A 26,611-nucleotide genomic window follows, 5' to 3' on the forward strand; every position below is an offset into this window, starting at 1 on the left:
CTGGATGCTTTGTTTTTTGTTTTTTACCTTATAGAACATTTGCTGAACTTTAAAAAAAGAAAGAAAACACCTGCATTATTTAATAATAATAATAATAATGATAATGCATTTTATTTAAAGGCATCTTTCAAAGCACTTAAGGATACCTTACAAGGCACATAAAACACAACAACAGTACATCAAACAATATAAATCAGGTAACATTTAGTGCAAAGATAAAGAAATCAATATGAATGTGACTATAAAGTGCATCAGTACAACAAATAAACAAGAATGTGATGCATAGTTAGTGTGAGACAGAGTATGCCACTCTGAATAGGTGCGTTTTCAGTCGGGATTTAAAGGTGGAGACAGAGTCAGAAGTGTGAATGTCTGGTGGGAGAGTTCCAAAGGCGGGGGGCAGATCAGCTGAAAGCTCTTGACCCCATGGTAGTTAAGTTGGCAGATGGGGCAAAGAGCTGGTTGGCGGGGGAGGATCGGAGAGTACAGGAAGGTGTGTAGATGTGAATCAGTTCAGAGAGATATGATGGTGGCAGGTTGTGAAGGATCTTGTAAGTGAGGAGTAGAATATATTTGCATTGACCTGTGATTTCCCCAACAGCACATTACTGCTACCATGTACTGCATACATTACAGCCCTTTGTATGCACACATGTATCATGACCAGGGCAACTGCTCAGAGGCCACATTGCTCAGGGACCCTAAAAGTCCAGGTTTGCAAATCATTAAAAATGAGTTGGAACTTTGCATCACTGAGGTACAATATCAACTATAACAGGTTTTAAGGCATTAATCATTTTTCTTTACATATAGTTTTACATTTTTGGCTTGGTGGTACTATTCCATCATAGCATTACTGTGCGGCTTCTAGACCACTATTTGTATATTTGGGGTCATCAGTGGCCCAACAACAAACTTTTGCTATGCGGCACTATAGGAGGTTAGCCCGACCATGATCATGGTAACCAAACTGTGATATAAACATTATGGGCAACAAATTGAGTCATTAAAACACACTCCTCTCCACACACAGTACTGCTGAGTATCCTGGTTCAATGAAGGAGAGGTGTGGTGATGTCTGTTCATTAGGACATTTACAAAGGTCTTTGTTTGACCAGCTGTTTGTGACTCCAACTTCTGACAGAGTGGTATTCAATTTCGAGTCACCCCACCCACCCAAAAAAGAAGCTGGTGTTGGTGTGGATTCATTGTATGTGATGTTTTGTTATTAATGCGTCCTCACAAAGGTTAAAGAACAGGTTTTATAGAAAGTAACAGAGTCTGGTTTCAGTGATATGTGAACCTCCATTGTGATCTTATATCTGTTGTAAAACTAGATACATTTCTATATTTTCTATACAAGTATGCCTTAAATGTAATGAGGTCATGGACAATTACAATTTGAACAATATCCAGCAGCTCTGTGTATCTCTTTCTTTGTAGATCACTGTGAACATGGATTATCAACACGGGATGAGATACATAGAGATACATTGAAACAGTTTAACAAGAGCTCAGTTCATATGAAGATCACTGGATGGTGTGTGGGGTAAAATAAATTGACTTTATAATGTCATTTAAGGTTTTTTTAATAACTCAGGACTTGCATACATACAAATCCACTGTTAGATCAAATAACACAAACACAGTGTGACAAACATCCAAAATACACTTACTAAGAGTCTGACGGAGCAGAAGATATTATGATTGTTTTTTTATTCATTATCTTGTGTACATCCACATATTATGTCTTATTGAACCGTTAATAATTATTACAAATACAAAGAACAAACAAAACAACACCCCTCCCTAAACTATCAAACATGATGAAGATGGCAAGTTGTGAGACTGAATGTGATGGTTGATTTCAAATGTGGAAGTCCAGATATGTGTAGGTGAATGAGAATTGTCCATGTAGATTACCTCATTGGTATTCATTTAAATAATGAAAACAATATATTGAACAGTGGCTTCACATTTGAAACACATTCTCTCATGTCAAACTTTGAATTACACATGAAACAGAACCACTCATTTAGTTTGGCTTAGTTTGGTAAAACTTGGTAGAATACTATATGAATTACACTTTGTTTTTCATAGATTTCTACTAGTACATTAGTGTCTGCTGATAAAATATCTTCAGTATTATTCTGCTACCCTCACTACAAACTAGTAGTTCCCTTTTTATGCTTTTCAAAGCCAAAGCGCACAAGTGCATAACACTTAAGCTTTCCATCATATAATGCAGCATTTCTACTAAAACAAGCAAAACATCTTTGTTTTTCTCCTCCCTGAGTCTAGAACATTTATTGCACAACTAGAAGCACAAGAAAAGACCACAAAATCATACATGCTACCTGAGAATAAACATCATGAAAGCAACATTATGCTGAGCTTTATTCTACTACACCACAGGTCTTGTGGGTAAGGTTGCCATTACACCAATTCAGTCCACACTTTAGTTAGTGTTGAGTGGCGTGTAAGAGGTGTCTCTTCTTTATAAGCGTCTGAGCCTCCTGTAGAAGACAGCTGCCACAGTTAGAACACAATGGCGGCCAGAGTGACAATGACCACAGCTATCCCAAGACCCATCCCAGAGTCCGAGTCCACACCATTGCTTAATACAGCCGCTGTCAAGACAACCAGAATACAAATAAACAAATGTTCAGTGAAGGCATCATTGCATCATCATGCACAAATCATCATCTTCACATATTGAGGCAGATAAAGCCTTGAGGCAACCACTGGACAACTGATGGTAACATTAATTATTAATACATTCCCCTGTCATAGATATACTAGTTAGATGGAATAAATGAAACATTTAGATTCCAAGAGGAATTTAAATGTTTAATCATATGGTAAACTAAGCGGATGGATGGATGGATGGATGAACTGATAAGAAGTGCATTACAGGGAATTAAACTTATACCGTCTTCCTCAGTTGTCACAGCTGATAGACAGGGATAAAAGGAAGAAATGAATAACAATTAGTATTTGGAATGATGAGTATGACTATGCCACAAAGTTACCTTCTGGGCCTCCATGCATTCAAACTGGACATAGTTAAAGATTCTGAGGCATTTGTTGAGAACTTGTCAGTTATACTGTTAATTATTCACTCAATGACACAAGCTACAAGCAGGGTCCTATGGAATGATTGAATAAAGATGACAGTATACCCCAGTTTGAAAATGCTGTATCTTTAAATTATATTTATATACAGCAGTTGAGATGATGTCATTTCCCACCAAACATTTTTATGGTTTTTGTAAGCCGTTCTCATTATAACCCCATGATAACATTCAGTGAAAACATTATGAACACTATGAAACCTTATAGTTTGTTAAGTGTTATACTTTTACCCAAAACATATATTTAGTTATATATTCCCATTTTTTTTCATTATGTAAAATCACACTCGTGCATTTGGTTGCATTGTTCATCTCTGGTGTTATAATGTGATGTTATGATAATAGATTATTGTGATGGGGTCATAAAAACCTGCTAACTGTTTTCCATCTGTACCATATCAACAGCTCTGTAATGCCTTGTGATCAATGTTGCAATACTTACAGTTTTTATTCTTGGTGACAATGGGAACTGCTAAGGATAGAGTGGTGGCCTCTGAAACACCAGTGGAGTCAACATCTCTTCTTCTCCTGTTGTTACATTGCTACAGATAAAGGAAGAAGGAGTGTAACTGACTGAAGAATATTCTCAGCATTGAAGGGGAGAAAAGGGCTCAATATCTTCTGTCACTATCTCACTTCCTTCACTGACCTTAAATTCGCTGCAGGTGCTGATCTCACAGAGTCTGGTGATACAGTGCAGGTAGTAGGTGGACAACGTCTGGTTCTGCTGTTCAACAAACCTGAAGGCCGGGAAGGAGAAGCGGGCATGGTGACTGTCCCCGTTCTCATGCATGGTGGTCAGCTGGTCCTGAGAGCAGCTGTTGGACATATATATATATATATATTTTTTTTTTTTAAAACAGTGTTGACCTATCATTGACTTTGACTGTGTCTTCAGAATTATATTTGAAGACTTACGAGACAAACAGGTTGAAGAAAGTGGAGCTTGTGGGATAAGGAGATACAGAAGCATAGCATCGGTCCATGAGGACATGATACCTAGTGGGGTAAGAACAATAGGCATCAGAGGTGGTGCTGAAATACCCCTTTTCTCCTGATAAACATAATACCAGCCCGTCTGGAATAGCAGAGCTTCTATAATCTAATCAAGACCAGAGTCAGAAGGTGGGTGCTCTTACTGATCAGTCAGGTTGACTGCTTGGACCTGGACATATATCTTGGTCCTCAGCTCTAAGCCCAGCCGTGGTATGACCAGGGGAGTGGTGTAATTGGCATCCTGTCAACAGAACATTACAGCTGCTGGTTATTACTCACGTTTTAAACAGTTCATTTGAGAAGCTGGTGTGTCCTTCTTGGCTGATTGTGGTTTGTATAGTGTGTGATAGTGTGTTTTAATCCAGAATTGCACTGAACTGATTCGATTTGAACTAAAGTAGAAGTAGGTTGAATTGAGTAGTTTAAATGGTCACATACGTGTCTCATTTTTGCACTTTTAGCTTTAGATTTCACAATAAATAATGGCATGTATGCTACTTTATGTAATGCCTGCAACACAACAGACTGGGTCATGTGGAGAAGAAATATATCTTAAATATCAACATAACCAATTACAAGGAATAACTGTAATACAACAGCTTTAATGAATCAAATCAGTGTTAGACATACTGACCTGACAGCCAGTACCTCACCATAGAACACCTGTCTTAACTTACACTGAAGAGGTCCATGCTCAACGTACTGACGAAGCTTCCATTTTTGTCCTCCACTGCAATGGAGGATGCTGACCTAAAGAAACAGAGCAAACAGGGAGGAGTTGCCTGATGAAACACGTCTGACTGCATGTTACCTGTTATTGTACACCAGGAGATTATCCCCACCAATACAACAGAATAAGCTATATACATTTACAGCCTGAGAGACCAGTTTCATTTTCCCAAAGACTGTGATCAGGACAGATGTGTATCACCAAAGGCAAGTTTCCTATATTTTGGTGACCACAACAGCTACACATAGAGCACAAAGAGGTTGTTTTTTTTCTATTTACTATGCCAAATACCAGCCAAACACACCCATGTAGTTCATGGCTAGTTAATCTTTTTTGTGGAATTGTTATTTTAGTCACACGTCTCAAAAGCAGAGAAATAATGCACTTTCTTCAATGGTGAAATTTTCATTCTTTGCATGTTTTAAAATAAGGTTAATAACTTTGTGTGTTGTGGTGTTTGCATGTAAATTAAACGAGTATCAGAATGTTGTTACAATCCAATTTCTTTACTAATATAAATGACTAGACTGTACACGACGAAATAAGCCAAAAGGTTAATATCTCAATTAAACATGCTTTTGAACTGCACTGAAAGGCAACAATGCCTTTGTCTGACTCTGTTTCAGAAGGAAAAACCTTAAAGAGCACAGAATACTTACCCTCATAATATTTACCCTGAGAATAGTCAAAGAAACTGTAAATGTCCCCATGTAACAACATGTCCATGTCAAAAAAATAATTGGAGGGAAAAAGAGATCTTACACATCCACCCGGGTGTTGTTGATGAGGTACTCCAGAGGGTAAGCACAGGAGTAATAATAGCTCAGCTCAGCATTATAGGTGACTACCCCCGTGGTCAGATCATTGGAGCGCACCACACCACTGACATTAACCGTCTGGATGTTGGAGAAGTCACCAAAGATCCCTGTGCCAGGTGAACTGGTGGTCTGGAGGCAACATTTACAGTAAGTTCAAGCACAGAGAACAAAAAAAAGAGGATGCTTTGAGAAAATATATGGATTCTCCCCCATTTTTACTCCTCCTCCTCAAAACTGTACTAACCACGAAGGTGCTGCCACAAGCGTTGGTCATGTTGAGGGGGAAAGTGAACCGGACAACTGGTGGGGTGACAGATTCGTCCAAGGTTCCTTTACACTCCGGTTTGTTAGACATTTGGTTGATTATGAGCAGAGACTCGTTGTAGCCAGTGTAGATTACCGGGCAGATGAGAATAGCAAGGCTGATCGAGGATGTGCCACATTCAACTGAGATGTCAGTGTACTCTATAAGAGAGGGGAAGGTCCATTAATAAGCTTTTCCTGCAATTATGACTTGAATTCAAAACATTTTTATGTCTGGAGGCTAAAAACACCAAATCCTGGAAGCCAAATTCCAATTTTAAATGTGCTTTTTCTTTGTTAATAATTTAGTGTTTACACCTGTGCAGAGGTCAGAGGTTAAAATGAAGTTATTAGTTACATATAAGCTGGAAGTGAGCTTAAACGTCTTATCAGAACCTGCATACAGTATAGATGACAAACAAATCAGAACACAGCAGCAGGCATACTGTACCTGGACGTCGAAGGTCACTTTGGCACGTTAACTGACTGCTTTTGGCCACCATGGATGCCAAAAAGAGAAAGCTAAGAAGGTTCATTTTTGCTTTCCTTGAAGTCAACATATCTGTAACAGTAAGAAATAGGTAAGTATGCACACGAATAGCCTGTAGATGTTTTGATTGAAGATCGTTGTTACCTTACATGGCACCCACCTTAACTGTCCCACTCCTGTCTTCCTTTTCTCCGCTTTGAACAATGTATAGAGTTGTGGGAGATGCTTTTATAGCCATGACTCTTTCTTAGGATTGGACAGAAACAAGGTCAATGCAGTTTGGTGTGTCTACCTTAACTTCACTGTATGGGAACAATTCTTTTGTTCCGTGAACCATACCTTAAGGGTTATTAGTGAAACCCAACCCAGCACAGCCAGAGTCTTTATGATGGACCAGTACAATGTCCTGATTCCTTTTCTTTAAAATACAGATGCCTTTAGAATGAAGTAGGTGTTAAATCCCTGGGGATCATACTAAACATTTTGATGCCCTTTTTATGTGAGAGTCTATGTATTGACAATAAGAGCAATATCCATTATCATGACCCAAAGATGAGGATTTATGTACCAGCAGCCTCCTGTGGGAGATGAAACCATCCCACAGGAGGCTGCTGGTACATAATCCATTACAAGATAAGTATTATGGGCTCATAATACTTATCTTGTAATGGATTATTTTGATGTAGTAAAAGTACATAAGTATTATGAGCTTGATGTAATTCAAGTATTACATTAAAAGTACTTAAGTATTATGAATGATGTAGTTAAAGTATTACAATAAAAGTACTTAAGTATTATGAGTGATGTAGTATGCAGTATTACAGTAAAAGTACTGCAGTATTATGAGTGATGTAGTATGCAGTATTACAGTAAAAGTACTGCAGTATTATGAGTGATGTAGTATGCAGTATTACAGTAAAAGTACTGCAGTATTATGAGTGATGTAGTATGCAGTATTACAGTAAAAGTACTACAGTATTATGAGTGATGTAGTATGTAGTATTACAGTAAAAGTACTACAGTATTATAGTGATGTAGTATGCAGTATTACAGTAAAAGTACTGCAGTATTATGAGTGATGTAGTATGCAGTATTACAGTAAAAGTACTGCAGTATTATAGTGATGTAGTATGCAGTATTACAGTAAAAGTACTGCAGTATTATGAGTGATGTAGTATGCAGTATTACAGTAAAAGTACTGCAGTATTGTGAGTGATGTAGTATGCAGTATTACAGTAAAAGTACTGCAGTATTATGAGTGATGTAGTATGCAGTATTACAGTAAAAGTACTGCAGTATTATGAGCGATGTAGTATGCAGTATTACAGTAAAAGTACTGCAGTATTATGAGTGATGTAGTATGCAGTATTACAGTAAAAGTACTGCAGTATTATAGTGATGTAGTATGCAGTATTACAGTAAAGTACTGCAGTATTATGAGTGATGTAGTATGCAGTATTACAGTAAAAGTACTGCAGTATTATAGTGATGTAGTATGCAGTATTACAGTACAAGTACTGCAGTATTATGAGTGATGTAGTATGCAGTATTACAGTAAAAGTACTGCAGTATTATGAGTGATGTAGTATGCAGTATTACAGTAAAAGTACTGCAGTATTATGAGCGATGTAGTATGCAGTACTACAGTAAAAGTACTGCAGTATTATGAGTGATGTAGTATGCAGTATTACAGTAAAAGTACTGCAGTATTATAGTGATGTAGTATGCAGTATTACAGTAAAAGTACTGCAGTATTATGAGTGATGTAGTATGCAGTATTACAGTAAAAGTACTGCAGTATTATGAGTGATGTAGTATGCAGTATTACAGTAAAAGTACTGCAGTATTATAGTGATGTAGTATGCAGTATTACAGTAAAAGTACTGCAGTATTATGAGTGATGTAGTATGCAGTATTACAGTAAAAGTACTACAGTATTATGAGCGATGTAGTATGCAGTATTACAGTAAAAGTACTGTAGTATTATGAGTGATGTAGTATGCAGTATTACAGTAAAAGTACTGCAGTATTATGAGTGATGTAGTATGCAGTATTACAGTAAAAGTACTGCAGTATTATGAGCGATGTAGTATGCAGTATTACAGTAAAAGTACTGCAGTATTATGAGTGATGTAGTATACAGTATTACAGTAAAAGTACTGCAGTATTATGAGTGATGTAGTATGCAGTATTACAGTAAAAGTACTGCAGTATTATAGTGATGTAGTATGCAGTATTACAGTAAAAGTACTGCAGTATTATGAGTGATGTAGTATGCAGTATTACAGTAAAAGTAGTGGTTTGGTCCTCTGACTGATATATTATTATTATGACATCATTAGATTATTAATAGTGAAGCATCAGTGTTAGAGCAGCATGTTACTGTTGTAGCTGCTGGAGGTGGAGCTAGTTTACACTACTTTATATACAGTTAGCTAGTTTAGTCCAGTGGTTCCCAACCTAGGGGTGGGGCCCCTCCAAAGGGTCAGCAGATAAATGTGAGGGGTGGTGAGATGATTAATGGGAGAGGAAAGAAGAAAAAACTAAGTTTCTGATACACAAATGTGTTTTCAGTTTTTGGACTTTTTCTCTAATCTTTGATTTTTGCTGAAATATTGGATCATTTGAACATTTATTGAAATGAAAGCATGTGAGACTGTTAAATTCTATTTTCACAATAACTGTTTTAGCCTTAATAAAAAAGTCGTTTTTCTGTATGTTTTTATTCATATTTAACTGTATGACATCACTGAATTTGTAAATTATTTAGAGCTTAAGAACTTCTCTATTTAAAGTGATTGAAGCATCAGTGCTTTTAACTATAACCCTGAAGTAATTAACATTAGTATTAGCCTGTTTCATTTTGATTGTTTTTGTCATATCATTTCAGAAAATACATCATACAAATCAGAGAAAAATACATTAAGTCAAGAGCTAAAAAATACTTTAACAAATGCATTGTGAGACTGTGAACACTCAAAAGAACTGTATGACTATCCTGTATGGACTCATAGATTCTTTTTTTTTCTGTCAGTGACACCAGCACACCCGAGAGTCGTAGTATATGTGAAGCCTGGATTTCAATTGTGTTATCAGGGTGGATGATTTCCTCCATTGTTTCCTTTTCCAACCAGTCACACACAGAGGTAAGCAGGGTCTTTCACAAATAAATGTATTCCTACATCCCAAATCTCAAACATGGAAAATTCCACACTTGCGGAATCAATCAATTTCACCCTCCAGTTTTGCCTTCTTAACATAGAAAATTAAATACTTCATTCTTTAGTGTGGCGGTGCTTCGGCTGTTACCTTACTTAACAAATAGGCTCTTAGACACAAGGCTGGAAAAAGCTGGAATACCAGGGTTGCCTGGCTGCTTACAAAGCACATACATTTGGCACCAGATTCTGTCAGCTAAACCAGAGAAGGGAGACAATCATGCTGTATTTTTGGAACTTGCTGATGTATTCGGATCTGCATAATCTGTAGCCAGAGCATTAAGAATCTTGTTAGAGCATATTTCCATAATCAAATGTGTTTTTACAACCACATAATTTCACTGCAGCCTGGCAACACCTTTAAAAATGGGAATTATGAGAGGATGTAAAAAATTTCCCCAGAACTGTGGTCACCGTCAGGACATCTTAGTGGTAATGGAGGGAAAGAGAGCAGGGGCTGGAAAACAATTTACTGTTTGTTTTGAGTTACATTAAGAAATGGTGGTCCAGCCCAGGGAATACTAGCAGTTATTAGGTTTGAGACACATAAAATACTCACTGCTACACAGGTCTGATTTTGGCATGGAACCTTTGTTGCATGTCAACCACAAATATCACACAATGTCAATCTTCTCATGATCTTGTGACTGTTGATGGTAATTGTTCCTGTCACCACAGCAGGAGCAAATAAAATGTCTAGATATTTCTGTTAATTCATTGCATTCATGATAAACACATTTGTGATTTAAAAAAATCTTCAAATTACATAAAGTTGTACATTTGTGAGATTACATGGCTAATTGTGTCAAAATAGAGAAAATCGAAACTAAATCCAAATGTTAATAAATGCTCCAACTGACTCCCATTCAAAGAGCATCACCTGCTTTCTAGAAATACAAAGATAACTTCTTTCTATGAGTCATTGTGGTCTCAATCACTACATTCATGCCCTCTAATAAGTGTGCTGGTGGTCATTTTGGAAATGATTGCTCCATTAATAAGATCTGAAGACTTATAGTAGCTTTGAAGTCTGCTCTGTGGGTGTTGACTGACAGCTGTGATTGACAGATGGCTCATCTGCTGCTCTCCCCAGCTCTGGGACTCACACTGAGCTGGACTGTTGTTGCAATATTTCACTAAATTGAATGTTACTTGATTATGATTTTACTAACTAACTGCACAATAAGCCTTTGTCAGTGGTATTTTAAATACATTGAGGAGTGAAAACTTGCACATAATGAGTGGACACTGTTAAGTTAAGTGTTGTAGCATTTATGGATTAAGGATTTAACTGATAGGAAGAGGACAAAATAATAATAATGAGAGGTTCTCCTTGTCAGAGATACTTTGAGTTTCAGAGAAATCACCATCACCCAACCTGGGAGAGAATTCTCATTCCAGGTGATTCTGGTGACCAAGCTGATGATGTCATAACACGTGAGGAGCTTTTTCCCATTGTATAAGCTCCTTCTATTGCTATGCAGATATTCTTTCCCTTTAGCTTTTCAGTTCAGTGTGTGCAGCTCCAGAAGCTGTCTAAACCTTACTTGAGAAAAGCCTTTTAGGTTTTACATGGGATAACAGGCTAAATACTATCAACAGCAAAACTAAGGAGTGTTTCTAGAGGCAAATCCATGACTGTGCTACTTCAAGTAAACACTCCAGCTGCATTCATGACATCCAATTTTCCAGCATACATTGTGCCCTGATATTAAACACATATAATATATTTTATCCACAGAATTCACCATAAAGTGTCGGTAATGTAAAACATTGATCAAGGTATTCAGGAGGACACAGGACAGTGTAACAGTGAATCTACATACACATTTCATATATGCTTGATGATAACAGATAGAACAAAAATCTAATAAAACAATAATTTGTAATGTTTTTTTGTTTTATTTCCATCAAAAGTTAAATGAACAGAGCTTCTTTTTGCTGCATTGCTTAATATATTGCAAAAAAAATTACTTAGAATAGTCCATTTTAAAAAATGTGTATTTGAAATGTTTGGCTGTCATTTGCTCAGGGTTTACTGAAGTGTCACCTTCTTAATCTCAATAAATGTCAGACACGTGAGTGCTTCTGTTTACATAAAGGAAAGCGTGAGAAGACACACTGAGTGGTTTTACCCTCAATTTCTCTTGCTGAAGATAATGGCTGGGTGTAGCTCTGTGACTGATAATCTTATGTTAGTGACCTTTCCAGCAGATTAGGCAACAATATTCAGTGTCCTCCTCTACTGTGGCCCAACGACTGCTGCCACTGTAAAATGTTGCGTAATATTATTATGTATTTTATTTATTAAAGCAGTTATGTCAGATGACTGTATATTTTCTTTATTACAACCACTTTTTGAACTTTAAAGACCTACAAATGATTTTGACAGTTGGATAATTATTTACATCATCCGCCATCTTTTACATATTATACCTGAGGACAAACGTTCCCCATTTAGTGGTCATCCTTATGTTCCCACAGCTCTATGTTCCCTCATTTCTAAGATATTTTCCTCCCATCAAAATTAGCTCCTATGTTCCCTCAGGCCTACATTCCCACATCACAGGTATGGCCATTCCCTTATACACATTATGTGCATTAGGGAATGGTCCCCCCACCCCATATTTGAAACAATTATGTCAAGGTGTTACTGAAAAGTGAGGGAACATAGTGCTCAGGGAATATAAAGAAGCTCCCAACATTTATATATAGTGTGAACAGCAGGGCCACAGGTACTCCCCCACAAATACACACTGTTGAGCCTCTTATAGTTGAGCCTCTCGCTCAGCTACAGCAAAGGTACAACACAGAAACATTTACAAAGTGCCATCAGTGTGCTGTAGCTGTGTTTCCAGCTGACTGCAGCTGCTCATGGCTGGTTAGCTCTGACTACCAGCTCTACATCGCTGTTCACGCTACACTGAGTGGTCAGCCTCTGTCACACTGTGGGTATTTTCACTGTGGCCCCTGACTTCACACGTCAGACACTAACGTAGCCATTCATGTTTCCTACAGTTGCTGTCCTGTGTAGTCCTCTCAGAATCATAAAAGAGCTTCTTGTGTTGCCACTCAGGGCTCCACTGCTCTTGCTGTGTGTAACTAATATGATGATTTCACTCAGTTTATTTTTGTAGTTATGGTGTTACGCTGCTGTGATTGGTAAAATGAGAGCAGCTTTGTGATGTGCTTTGTCTGAGTGGAAACCAAACTGTGTGCGTTAAAAAAAAAAAAAGAATTACCTTACATATGTGGAAGATAAGTAATAATCATGCAGGTTTAAGTCTAGGTGCAGATTCATTTGTGTTTGGATCTGGACTGTAGTCTGCCTATTGACTATGAGGTGGCTTAGTTAGGTGTGAGGAATCAATTCCCAATGCCAGTCCATTTCCCAGTGCAGCCATGCTTTACGCTAAGCTAGGCTAATCACCTGCAGACTCCATAGTTCAATAGTTAACACACAGACATGAGAGTGGTAAATATGTTTTCATCTCACTTTTGGCAGGAAAGCACAGAAGCATATTTCAATTAAAGATCAAACTATTTCTTTGAAGGCCATCTGATTCCAGGTGTCACTGAGAGAGCAATCAGACGCTGCATCATCATCTGGTTTTGACAACACTCATATCCAACAGTGTGCTTCTGAGGCTCACTACATGAGCTGCTCTCCCCACTACCTAAGAAAGCCTCTAATTTTGCAGATTACTTTCCCAGACATTTTCCTGTGGTTCAGAGTTAAAAGACAGTTTGAATTAAACATCAGACATGGCTCTCTGCTTTGAACTGTTCCTTTTCCAGGTGACTTAGACAATGTTCTGAAGCAGGAAGTTATTTTCAGAACTTTCAAATTATGAGAGTAAACTAGAAGGCGCTTCTGGGGTGTAAACCTCCATCAACGCTCAATATCTTACAGTGACACTCAGTAACAGAGACATTCATTTCCCTTTTGTTATTCCCCCTATTTTTCCCCATCATTAGACATATGATTAATAACTAAAACTGATTCTGTCTTACATCTCCCAACACTTGTCAACACTACATTTTATGACAATCTATTCATACATTTTAAACTGGTGACAAAAAACAGCTGAAAGATGTCCCAGTTCCCAGTTTCTAAAGTTTGCAGGTGTTCATATTTCCAATTATAGTTTGGGATAAATATGTCCTCCTGTGTATTGGGGAGCCAAGCTATGAATAGTTGCATCTATAGATTCACACAAAGGGTCCATTCAGACTAGACTGCAAAGTTTGAGAGCCACTCAGTTGAACAGCTGTTGCAGAGTGTTTCTATGAAAACAATCAAAAAATACCTTATCAACAGAACCTTCATACAAACCCAGAGATATGTACAAATGACTGCAGATGCTGCAGACATTGGCCTCTGCCCACAACTGTACAGCTCATCAGCCAATTGACTGTACAACACCACAGCTGCCAGTACCTCCCACTAATAAGACTGAAGCTGTCCTTACTGTTTAATCGCAGGAACATTGCACACTTGTATATAGTATATGGAATGTATGTATATTGTAGATTTATATAATTTCATTTACATTTATTTTAGAGATTGTTTATTTATGTTTTACTTTATTTTGTATCACTTCACCATTACAAGGCTACTGTTAATTGTCAATTTTGAATTTTCCCCTAGGCAGATCAATAAAGTCTACCTTACCTTACTTTACATTATCTAATGTATGGCTGCCAGTGGATGTTATGTTTTACAATGTTGTAGGACACATGATAATGCAGGCATAAACTATAACATGACAGCTATGGCAGGAGAATGGAGGAAGACCTAGTATAACAGGAGGACAAGGCACAGACATTTAGGAGGGAGATCAGGTTATTTTGATAAATAAGGATGGTAGCAGGAAAACTAGCTGAAAGATGGGAGTCTACTATCTACACAGCAGTTTGAAGCAATGGCTCTGAACCAAGTTAAGAGAGGTGGAAAGCTGTCCGGAACACACTGCCAGATGGGGAACTGAGACTATTCCCTTAGATGACCCTCCAGAGAGAGACGGCATACACCTCCTGAACCCCCTCAGCCTCCTGACAACAACAAACCAGCCACCTAGACAAGTGAAAGTGTGATGTTGCAGATGCAAATGTTAACACTGAGCCAGATGCTGAGAGGGGTGCACACAGCAGTGAAGCAGAGAATAAGCTCACTGGAGGGAGCCCGAACCACAGCTGTCAGAGAGCCAAAGAAGAACGAGCTCAGAGGTCAGAGTGACACACAGGTGAGATAGATGCTTTACCAGAAGTAGTTCCAAACTTTACTTTTACATCGTACAAGAGATTTTAGTTTAACAGACATAGACAGAAACTAATAGGGATGAAGGTTATCAGTCATCCATGAGTGTTCTGAAGAAAAAGTCACACCATTATCTGCAGCAACTTTCTTGTGTTTCAGAGTCCCGCCTCCTCCTCTTTCTCCTCTCTTTGTGGCAGCTTCCAGCTAACAGGCTGATAGAGCCAGGCCTACATACGTAAAAATAATCCAAATGACAACCTGTGACTGTGACAGTTTCCCTGTTGCAGAATGTATGCAACCTGACAGGCAGAAGTACTCTGAGCTGAGAAAAGCACCAGCACCTCCTGTGCTTAGAGATAAAATAATCTGTTCTTATTCACAGTTATCTTCTCCTGAAAAAGACTGGAGAATAATCAAAGACAGAATGTTGAAGGTAATGCTGTTTGGACCTACTGTACCCAACATTTCTCTATCATAAAATAGCATGTCTCCATAATGGATCGTCCCATTCCACCCTAACCCTCAGCCATCCAAAACTAAAAACCCATTTTAACACAAAATTTCAAGGAGGAACATTTGACAAAAAATCTCCAGTTGAGGTTTTTGGAGGAAATTCATGTATGTTTACAAAATATGACACTGGCCAAGTTTTAATCAAAGTGCAATATTTGCAATATGCACAATTGTACACAATTTGTACATTTTACAAATAGGTCATCAATGGCATTTGGGAATACATTTTGGGGAAGTTATAAACAGTTACATATACAAATGAAATTTAACAAACAAATGTATTGCCACCCTGTTGCATATCATATTTAAAGTAAGTGAGTGAAACTATCTATTTATCTGAAACAAGCCTATCAAGTGATTAATCATGACTAGACCTCTAATATGTAGCAACATTAATAAATTATAGATTTATTCAATTAGGATATCAATAGAGTTAGATTTTACGTCAAGAAACTTTAAGCTTATAAGCCTGAGGCTGTCTGTTAGCTCACTTAATCAACAAATCAAAGGGTTTCAGTTTTGCTTTTTTTCCTCTTTTTTTTTTTTTTACAGTAGCTTTCCTCATTTACTCAAGTTATAGTTTCAATGAACAACTGTTATATTTCACTCTCTAAACAAGCAGTGCGAGTTTTACCAGCAGATTATACACTATTATAAGGTACTGTAAGCCTTGTAAATGATCCTATACCCTGCAATTGAAAGCTGTATAGCTGAGGTATTGAATTAAGTTATGAGTGTCCCTGCTATGTGGGTTAAAGTTGCGGGACAGATGATCACGTGCAGGTTGTAGCCTGACCTGCCACAAAAGTGAGTTGAGAACATGCTGTACTTCTACACTAATGCACATTGTACATAACAGTTATCTAAATCAACGTTTAGCTCGTATTCTTCTGTAAAATGACTACATGCACAAACATCATGTCACATCTGTTGTTGGCCCCTCGCTCAGCATGTGTTGTCAGTTGTGGAGGAGTGTCTGCAGGGAGCCGGCGCTCAGGCGTTCAGTTGAAAGCTGGGTTGCGAACTCCAGACAGCGTGCTGACAGGAGGGCTCTTGCCTTTGAGGAGGGTGAGGGAGAAGATGAAGAAGCAAACGCTCATGACGCCCAGGATGATCACGCCTGAGATGAGCGCGCTCGTCACTGTGTTCATCTGAAACACTGGAGCTTTCAGGTTGGCTAAAGGAAGCACAAAACACAAAGAAACAATCACTGTGTGTCTCTACAACTTTTACAATACTTGCCCTAATATTCACTGTCACTGTAAAATCCCTCATAAAAGACACAGCTATTATTGATGCTCTGACTGTTTCTCAGTCCATTTTCATTTGACAGTTTATTTTTCTTGTTCTTGAGAAAAAATTACACAACTGTTATTGTCACGCTGAGATATTTCCGGCTCAGCAACAATCGTGTTTGAAAGCAGAAAATGATTCAGCTATAAAAAATAAAAAAAAACCCAGCTGGAATCAAACAGTATCAACATTCAACAATCAGGAGAAGAGAGTCATTCATCATACCAGCAGAGATAGCAATTTCACCAGATATTAGAGTCAATTAGAGCAGAATGTAACAGCAGCCACATAACATGCTGCGTTAGGAGCATGGGAGCAACTGAAAAACTAGTCATGCAGTCATGAAAAATGATTGTTTTTTTTTTCAAATCTAACTACTCTTAATTGCAATCAATTGCTCTTGCTCTCTCCACATGTGTGAGTGCAATAGTTTCTGGGTCAATTGTCAATAGTCAGTGCTTGTTGTGTAGTAAATGAACTGTAGGAGAGGCAGACTGAGTGGAAGTAAGGCTAATAATGTGTCTTCTGCCATACAATGAATTTGAAGGACTATTTTAAATTTAATGTCATGTAATTTAAAGGCAATGCCACATTTACACACAATAGACAGAATGAGAAGGCTTACCCAGCTGAGAGTTGTTGGTTGGCGTTTCATCTGTGAAAGACAGCAAAGGGCATTTAAGGGTAACAGCAGTGACATTGTAGTTAATACAGTAAACTTTACTGTGTGATGATGTGATGACTGGATTTTGGAAACAGTACTTGAGTCAACAGGATGCCCTCAGGTGCTCTCTGACTGTCTAGGTTGCTCAGATAAGTTCTCACCATGAATCAACATCCTCATCTGAAATCTCAGGTTTTACATTGAGGCAAAATCTGAGACTGCAGTGCAACTTGAAAGTCATTGCACGTTTAAATTGCCAGTGGGATTGTCAGAAATCACAGCAGAGAAGAAAAATGATACTCTTTAAAGAAATTGAAAGAGTTTACGGGCACTGTATTCTAAGTGTTATGTTTCAGGCTGGAAGAAAAAGCAGCTCAGACATTAACGGTGCTGTTTGGATAATGTCAGGAAGAGAGGCTTGCTTGGTAGGAAACAGACTCTGAGGAGAAAGGAATAAAAGAGGAGGAGGAGGAGTGTTATTAAACTGTACCACTCCGAGTGATGATGGGCCCGGCAGTCAGGACGGCATTTCCAGATGCTTGGTTTGATTCCTTTTCCTCTGAGACGTCTCTCTTTTTCCTGCTGCCACAGATCTATGGAGACATGGCAAAGAGAGATATGGTGGAAGAATGAAACACCAGTAATGTGTTCCACTTCCTCCTGATATTCAGTAGACACATCCTGTATACTTAATGCTCCATTCATGCTGTTTTTTACATTTTATATCATATTTATACGAAATGTAATATATGAATACATTAGTTTTGAATTTGAAAAAGCAAACACTGTGGATGTCTCATGGTTGATTTGAATTATTATTCTACAACATACTACATGTTTTAATCCTCAATTTGTCATATTTAAATATGAATGACAGAGGAGCACAGCCTGATGACCTGTTATATCATGCAACCGCTCTGACCACTTATAGATTACAAGCCTGTCAGTTAGGTCCCAGTAGAGCACTGTTTGGAGTTGAGAGCTGGAATCAGACTGTCGCTGAAGCCGGTAGAATATAAATGGCCTTCTTCATTAGAACATCTGACAAATACATCTGACATTTCTTTTAATTGCCAGAAAAAGATCACAGGTTTTGCTCCGAGTGGAGACATATTTTTCTTCATGAGCCGAGGGAATGTGAGCAAGTAGCTTAAGTACATGATGATAGTTAATGTTCAGCCCGTTAATAAAGAACTCAAGACAATATAGACCCTGAAACTATGTATGGTGTAATCAATACCTTAATAATTTGATCTGCTACTGACACAGAATCAATAAGCAGGTAAGTTATTTTTATGCTGTGAAGAATGATGTAAAATTCATCTCTTGTGATGACCAGGTGAAATTTAGAGTCACACGCTTCACTTTTAAAATATAGATTATAGATACTGAAGAGATATAATGTGTGTTCTTTTTGTCCTGTCAGTGTCGAAGTGCTGTCGGCCTCACAGGCATGAGCATCGGACAGTCATCTGCTCGACACAGCTTGGTGACGCAGTGAAGGAAGACGGTGGACATCTTCTGGTTCTTGTGCTTTACAAAGCGGAATACTTCAAAGGCGAAGCGGCCCATTTGGCTCTTGCCATTTTCAAAGACGGCGGTCTGGGGATCTTTTTCACAGCTGGCTCAGAGGAGGGGGAAAATTAGAGAGTATCATTATGAAGGAGAGTGAGAGAAATATCAAAAACTGAGCAGGAGCATAGATCTGTTTTCTAATCAAAAGTTACCTAAAGAACAGATCGTAGCGGAGGTCGTCGTTAGGGTTTCCGGAGGGCGTGGTGTAGCAGTAGTCCATGAGAACGTTCCATCTATTTAACATTAAACATGAGTAAATACAGAGTGCAATGATGTAAAGGGCTATTCATAATATATAAATAAGTTGAATTATCTTTTAAAATGTTTAAAATAGTTTTGCCTTTATTTATATAGTAACTGGCAGAGAGGCTGACAAGAGAGAGAGAGAGAGAGAGAGAGAGAGAGAGAGAGAGGGAGAGAGAGAGAAAGAGAGAGAGAGAGAGAGAGAGAGAGAGAGAGAGAGAGAGAGAGAGAGAGAGAGAGAGAGAGAGAGAGAGAGAGAGAGAGAGAGAGAGAGAGAGAGGAATGACCTGCAGCATAGGTCTCTGGCTGGATTCGAACCAGGGACGTTGCGATTACATGTCATTTCTGCCTGGATTACCTTCCCTGGCAATGTTTTTTTTCCCATTATAAGAAGTGTTATATGTGTATAGGTGGAGGTCAGTGGATGATGGGCGTACAAAGCACAGACCTTTGACACCAGAGACTGAGTTTCACATTCTTGTTAGTGTTTAGTTTAAGACAACAAAAGCCCTTAGGTTAAGCTAATGGAAAGGTCATGGTTTTGTTTAAATGCTAAAAAGCAAACATACGCTGTACAAGTACATACTTGTATGTTTCTTATTTATCATGTTCACCTCAACTCAAACATGTGTTTTTCTGTGTGTTGTTGTCTTCTCTGTGCAGAATTATGTGAAGAGTTTGTTTTCACACTGATCTGCTGAAGGAGGAAAGTTTCTCTTAAATCTCAGTTTAAGGTGTGAAAATACTTTATGACATCACGACTAGTTTTGAGCCAAATCATGATTCAATAATATGCAACTTATGCAGTTACAGTTATTTACAGTTAGTTACAATTTTTAACTTTTTTGAGAAAAAAACCCCATATCAGACAAATGAGTATTTAAAGCCGTATTTTCATGTCTCAAAGCATGTCTGGAGGGGATATTTTACAAAGACTGGGATCTTTCTGTGATATGAATCAAGTGCTGTAAGCGTCTAAATCTAACTATAGAAAAGCTAATGCTGTAGTTGCTATGAGCTAATATAAAATGTATTGCAAAAGCAGATATTGTAGGAAATGCAATTACATATGCAGAGAGTGTTCTGCTTTATCACCATCCTGCAATATTGATAGAAAATGTAATTCAGTCAGCATACTTTCAAAATGTTTTTGTTGCCATTTCAATTTAGTAGTATATAAACATAACTTAGAGGAGACTGGGTTGGACATTAGCATTAAGTGACTTCTGGTCGGTGGATGGTAAGGTAAACAATGAGCCAAACTGCCAAAAGAAATTTGAATAGTCCTTGTGTTTATACCCTCCCCTCAGACAAAGTGACTCCTCCACCCACCATTAGTCCTACAGGCAAGATCGAATGACCACAAGACAAAGACTTCACAAAGTCCACTCTGAGTCACTTTCAAAACCCAACCAGAGACACGTCTGTTAGACTGGAGAAGGTCAGAAGTCATTTAGAATAACTAGAAGAGTGGAGAGTGCAGTCGAGTGCAGATCTCCATCCGGTGTGTAGAGTAACTTTACTTTAAGGTGTATAGAGTAGTGTAATGGTACCTAACCTAACTGTAGAAACTTAATAAGGTATTATTAAAACATAAGTCTAAACTTCTCAATTTAAATTATTTAGAACATTTTGTTAGAACACACCAAACAAATTAAAAACCCCTCCTTACATCCTTCTGCCCTCCCCACAAACAACAGTTGAATTCACTCAATCATCCCTCCCAGCACCCTTACAGTCAAAATGGCAGAGAAGATAACAAAAACAGGAATTTATTCATCTTGCATCGTGCTTCATTTTAGTGGATCATAAGATTTTAGCCTAGCTGAATGCTTGACATGCCTTTTTCTGCAGTGGTTGATCTCACGGCCCTTAGCGACTAAGAACAGTGCAAGAGTACAAAACACATTATAAAATAAATGTTTCAACAACTGTGAATCACTGTAACCATGACAGCTTCTTGAGCATACAGTGATAAATGTGCACAAAAAGTATCCGGCTGATGGGTCCAGTAGTATTCAAAATGAGCTCACACAGAAACATGGCACGTGGAAATAATAACTAAATGTGAAAAGTGTTGGTCAATTGGTCAAGTCTCTGAAAACCTGAAGAGCATAATATATTTACAACAACCGTCATTATATTAAATGGTGATTTCTGGCCCTCTCGGGAAAGCAGGAATAACATGTCAAGGTCTTAGTTATGAATGTCATTGAAGAGATTTTACATCCAATTTAGATCAAAATGTGAAGCAACAGGTGAGCAACATGGGATTCTCATGCTGTTTCGCAGTCTGTGAGTATTTAAGAGGCTTTGGTAAAAAATGATAAAATCAAATAGGAAAACATTTCCTAAATCAATGTTGGGACAAGTTCATGTCAGAGTCAAGACCGGCTCTGCCCACTGTTCTTCATCAATAGGAGCAACTGGCTGTAAAACACAAAGGTGCTTCTCAAGTGAACAAAATGACACAGTTAACAGTGTAATCCTTCCCAGGTCCCATGAGAATATTTGATTCAAAGCTCATTTGTAGCTGGGTTTTTGTGATCCACGTTGCATTTCTCATTCAAATATGTCTCAAATGTAGAAATATTAAAAATGCTTTTCACCAGAGGTTGTTGTATTGCTGTGTATTGTTCTCTGTAGCCAGCATGGCTGTGGGTTTGGGTTAGCATTAACATTGGACTTGATTTTATTTTGGGATGGAGTAATTGGTTTTTTTTCTTGTTATTTAAAAATGATTGCATTATTTCTATTTTAAAAGATGCAATTATGCAAACTGGCAGAAAATAAATAAGAAAGGATAAAATAAAGGGATATACAGTGTCAGTTCATGGTCAGCTGGTGCGATGCTGGATTAATACCTTCTATCCAGGTTAGTGGCTTTGACAGCTGCGAATACTCGTGTCTTCAGGGTCAGTCCTGCCATGGGGATGGACAGCTGCTGAACGTACGATGAGTCCTATACATGAAGCACAATAACATGTCAGCATGTCATTACATTTCCTGACTCTCTGCTTTCATCTCACTGACAGTGATTTGTCCTTTTTGCACTGCGCCTCCTGAATCCCACCATGTCCATCATCTGGTTTCCACAGAATCCCATTTACCAGTGTTTGGTTCAAATCGACAAGGTTTGAAATGAATTGAGGGTAAATTGAGTATAATCTTCTCCAATTACAGGATTAAAGGTAATTTGCTGCCTACTTGAGCTGCATAAAAGGGGTTTTGAGCTTCTGGTATCATACATGGATCATTATTCTCAGAAATCTCTGGCAATTACAGATGTAAAAGGTGCAGATTAACTTAATATAGCTGCATCTCACACTTTGATGAAAATATGACTTTGTTTTATGCTGTAGTTTAGTCTCCAGTGCAACAGCCTCTGCTCCAAAAATGACAGCAAAATAACAAATATCAAGACTTGATTGTTATAAACTTACATTGTAAAGCAGTAGGTTCAACGTGCTGATGAAAGTACCATTGCTGTCCTTCACTGAGATTGCAGCTGCTGACCTTCAATAAAGATAAAAACAGATCGAAGCTGCTGCAAACATTTTGAAAGGTGACATTTTGTTTAAGTGACATTTTCCTGACATTTGCATGTTTTTTTCATTCAGTAAGCACAGAGGTTATTTAATTTGCTAATATGCACAATATTAATAAAGAAAAGCAAACGTGAGCTGCACTTTCAAACCATATATCTCCCTGTCTCTCCTTTTTTTCCTCCTCTACTTGTTGACTATTTTTATCATCTTCAACCGTAAATTCAGATGAAAAATCTCTATTTTTATATCCATGTGAAACAAACTTATGAATACACATTATCAAATGGCAGGCGTCTGAGTTTGACCTTGCTGCATACGCTCGGTTTTCTTCCTTCAACTAGATCTACTTTTATAAATATGATGACATTTAAAGCAATAACCTCCAACACATAGGTCCTCAGTGAGAATTAAATATTCAGGTTTAGTTGATCCTGTGTCAGAGAGATGTTGATTCAAGTCTTTTTGAGATCACATTTGCATTATATTCTAATAGGTACATTATATTTTGTCCATCCTGGGAGACATGATAAGATTGCACTCTTTACACTGCATTAATTATGTGTAGCATGTTTTTTTATTTATTTATTTTTTAATCTATTTTTCTCCACCCAGTAGGCATTGTGATTAATATCAGAAGCCTCAGAAATGACTCTGTGATGAATCAGCGCCTCTCTGACACAGAGTTAACAAAATATGAACAGTATAAAGTTACATTTGCTTTATTATTAGTGTTCTGCATTTAAACATGTGCCTTCTGTGGTAACCTACTGGCTTGTTGCACTAACTAAAGAACACTTTTAAACCAGTGTAACAGTGGGAGTGATCATGAGAGACTTACGAGGCCAGCTGTGTGTTGTTGACCAGGTATTCCAGTGGGTAACTGCAGCTGAACTTGTACAGCAGACCTGGCAGGTAGCTGATGATGGTGGGGGGATCAGGCGTGTCAATATACCCTGATATGTTCCCAATCTGCACCAGCGACAGGTTCCCATAAGCGTTGGGTCCTTGAGCTGTGGAGACCTGCAGGGAACAACATCAGCATGGGTAACATTCACCATCCTGGCTCACTAACCCACCAGCATTATCTTACTGTGACCACACTGGACCGGGGTTTGATACCATCACCCAAACCACAGAGCATACTAATGCACCTCACTAATCCCCCAACTCAATCCCTCCTTATCTGAGAACAGACCCTCCAGGTAATGTCCCATTCCATTCAGCTCCAACTCAGCTAACCGTGTGAGAAAGACAGCTCGCTCAGCAACGCTTCGCTCTAAACTGTTTAAGAATTGGTTTTCACTCATCATTCTGACAGGACGTCTAAGATCCCACAACAGCGCTGGATTTAAGTCCCATGCAGGGTAAACACAACTAAGCATGGAGACTGTGAAGGAGACAGTTGGCTTAAATTAAAGACCCGTCTCATCATTTTCAGGTTGTTGTTTGTTTTACAAAATATTTGGGAGGCTTTTTACTGTTTTTAATCCTTACATACTATTCACTCATAATTAGTCTCTGCACCAATTCACATTCATAAAATCCCCATCAGTCATTAATACATGTTTGATTCATCTTTCTGTTTGATAAAATGGACATTCATAATCACTATTTTATGGTCCCAAGAACATTTAATACAATATGATGAATACAACAACATGTTTTAATGCTAATATTTGATTATTTAAATAAACACAGATCAAACTTGTACATTTGCATATTTCAAATTTGTATCAGCTGCACACATTTAACATTAAATGCATTTAAAAAAAATACATTTTATTTCTATTTTTGTATAATGTGGATCACATTAGGAAAAGTCTAGCTAAAATAAATGTGTATATGGTGTTTTTATAGCTCTCAAATTTAAAAATAGGTCAAATTTGACCCTAAACAGTATGGAAGGGTTAAATATATCAGCTTCAGTTAGTGTCTGCTATGCCTATAATTAGTAAGAATATAAAATGTTACAAAAATAATTGTAGAGTCACCTAAGACTGTGAGTCACTTAATGACACACTGTTGAACAGTTTTCAGCATCTGTCTGCATGCCTCTGTTCTGAATCACAAGCTTACATTATCCTCTGTTTACAGTGAAGCATATTAATCTCAAAGTGATGGCATTAATGTAGGTCTTAATACACTTTATCAACAACATAGCCTGTTTGGTGGTTAAAGCATGAATAAATCCAGCTGCATCATCAACATACTGCCGTGTCAGTGATGCTGACAGTGACTCTGTAAACTCTGTATAACAATCATGTAAATCATTCTTCTTACCACGAGGGCATTGCCACAGGACTCCAGTGTCGCCAGGCTGATACTAAAGATGACCACGGTGGGAAAGGTGTTGTTATTGATGAATCCGCGGCAGTGAGCGTCTCCGTGGCGACCATTGAGGGCTAGGTCACTGTCAGTGTAGCCAGAGAAGAGGACGGGGCAGAAGTTGATCTTGAGGGTGATGGTCTGCACCCCACAGTACACACTGATATCTCTTTCCGCTGCATACACACACACACACACACGCACGCACACACACACACACACACACACACACACACACACACACACACACACACACACACACACACACACACACACACACACACACACAAGAATGAGTTAATTTTATTTATTGACTAATCCTGTGTATTTTAGGTGATATATAACTATGAGTTATTTTGTTCCTGAAATTGAGTTTTAGAGGGACTAAAGTTCTAATCTTGTTCAAATCCACATGTGGTTATCAATTGGTGTGTGGGTAGACATTTTTTTCCATCATCTCTCCTTTGGAAAATGTATCAAATTTAAGAATAACCTTCCTTTAAAAACTTCTTTTTTTTTTTTTTTTTTAAAGAAAAAGATATACATCTGTAAATTCCATCCAGTAGTTCTGAAATAAGTGTGAATCTTTGTCGTTCCTCACCGGGGAAGCGGCTGTGAAAGTTGGCATCACAGTTGTATCCATTGAATTGAGCTCCACCTGATAAGGCTTTACTAAACAGTAAAAGAATCAAAAATATATGTTCCATGTCAGCACCTGAAACAGAGTAAGAATTTGCACTTAATGTCAGGAATCCAGTCGGTGTATTTCATTTCACTTCACAAAACGCAACCTTTAAAGTTGGAAAATTCATCATATATTTAATTAATTCTACAGGGAAAAAACTCAAGATATTCTCTTCTGCAAGTGTGCATGGGAAGATTATCCCAAAAGATATCTGTTATCTTGTAACAGTTCTGACTTCAGAGGAACATCTTTCAAATGCCTGCCAAACAGTATCAAAGCAAGCAAATGTCACATTGAATTATCTATGAACACCTGCAGCTTTGGCTTCAAAGTTCTAAGCAACGATGCTGCATAATGTGCTGATAACTACAGTCATTTCATAAAGTATAATGGCTTATCTCTGTGTACTCATCTCATTGTCCTGTGAAAACCTCTTATCACATAATTGTTGTCAGTCACAGATGTAAGACTCAGTCCTAAAGGAAACTGCTAAATTAAAGGAGTAATTGCACCAAGTTTAGTAGATAGCCTCTCTAGCTCTGACAGCAGATGGTGTTGTTCCTGGCAGCTTGAGGTAAAAAGGTAGACCGAGCAGGAGACCCACTCACCCTGGTTCCTGGTAGCCGGCGAGTCAGCGGTTCTCCATAAGCTTGGGACAGACGATGGAATGGTCCGCACAGCATCCCTACCCGACAACTAGAAACAGGACTTGGGAGCAGGGGGGGAAAAAGGGATCCTACACATAAGAGATTCATTATTTGAACATGTCAACAAAAAAGGGCTGTCCAGAGTGAACATGGGAAAGTCCATCAAATC

The 26,611-nt window shown here is 38.1% G+C and overlaps 2 protein-coding genes across 2 annotated transcripts; both read right to left on the reverse strand.

Moving 5' to 3' along the window:
• Nucleotides 1–2,538: 2,538 nt before the first annotated feature.
• On the reverse strand, nt 2,539–6,484 carry si:ch211-103f14.3 (zona pellucida-like domain-containing protein 1). Its single transcript, XM_062433567.1, has 9 exons — nt 6,433–6,484; nt 5,923–6,143; nt 5,623–5,807; nt 4,808–4,880; nt 4,274–4,371; nt 4,053–4,133; nt 3,784–3,952; nt 3,577–3,676; nt 2,539–2,630 (listed from the first exon to the last, which is right to left on the reverse strand). The coding sequence occupies exons 1-9, from the start codon at nt 6,482–6,484 to the stop codon at nt 2,539–2,541; spliced, it is 1,071 nt and encodes a 356-aa protein (XP_062289551.1).
• A 9,979-nt stretch (nt 6,485–16,463) lies between these two features.
• zpld1a (zona pellucida-like domain containing 1a) lies at nt 16,464–26,460 on the reverse strand. The gene is made up of 11 exons (XM_062433530.1): nt 26,404–26,460; nt 25,712–25,825; nt 25,066–25,286; nt 23,624–23,805; nt 22,681–22,753; nt 22,102–22,199; nt 19,147–19,227; nt 18,869–19,040; nt 17,910–18,012; nt 17,381–17,410; nt 16,464–16,639 (listed from the first exon to the last, which is right to left on the reverse strand). Exons 2-11 carry the CDS (start codon nt 25,815–25,817, stop codon nt 16,464–16,466), a joined length of 1,242 nt encoding a protein of 413 aa, XP_062289514.1. The 5' UTR covers nt 25,818–25,825; nt 26,404–26,460.
• Nucleotides 26,461–26,611: the final 151 nt, after the last annotated feature.

The sequence above is a fragment of the Scomber scombrus genome, chromosome 14 (genome assembly GCF_963691925.1).
Source record: "Scomber scombrus chromosome 14, fScoSco1.1, whole genome shotgun sequence".
Taxonomy (NCBI): Eukaryota; Metazoa; Chordata; class Actinopteri; order Scombriformes; family Scombridae; genus Scomber; species Scomber scombrus.

Bases quoted from the DNA above. Each gene is read 5' to 3' on its own strand.
- zpld1a (XM_062433530.1), bottom strand. From the start codon at position 25,817: ATGGAACATATATTTTTGATTCTTTTACTGTTTAGTAAAGCCTTATCA. The intron at 25,287-25,711 runs GTGAGGAACGAC...GTGTGTATGCAG, and splicing joins CTTTCACAGCCGCTTCCCCG to CGGAAAGAGATATCAGTGTG. The intron at 19,228-22,101 runs GTATTAATCCAG...AATGTTAAATAG, and splicing joins GCCACTAACCTGGATAGAAG to ATGGAACGTTCTCATGGACT.
- si:ch211-103f14.3 (XM_062433567.1), bottom strand. From the start codon at position 6,484: ATGGTGGCCAAAAGCAGTCAGTTAACGTGCCAAAGTGACCTTCGACGT. The intron at 4,372-4,807 runs GTAAGTTAAGAC...TTCTGTTGACAG, and splicing joins TGAGCATGGACCTCTTCAGT to GATGCCAATTACACCACTCC. The intron at 2,631-3,576 runs GTAAGTATTGCA...TTGTCTTGACAG, and splicing joins TGTCACCAAGAATAAAAACT to CGGCTGTATTAAGCAATGGT.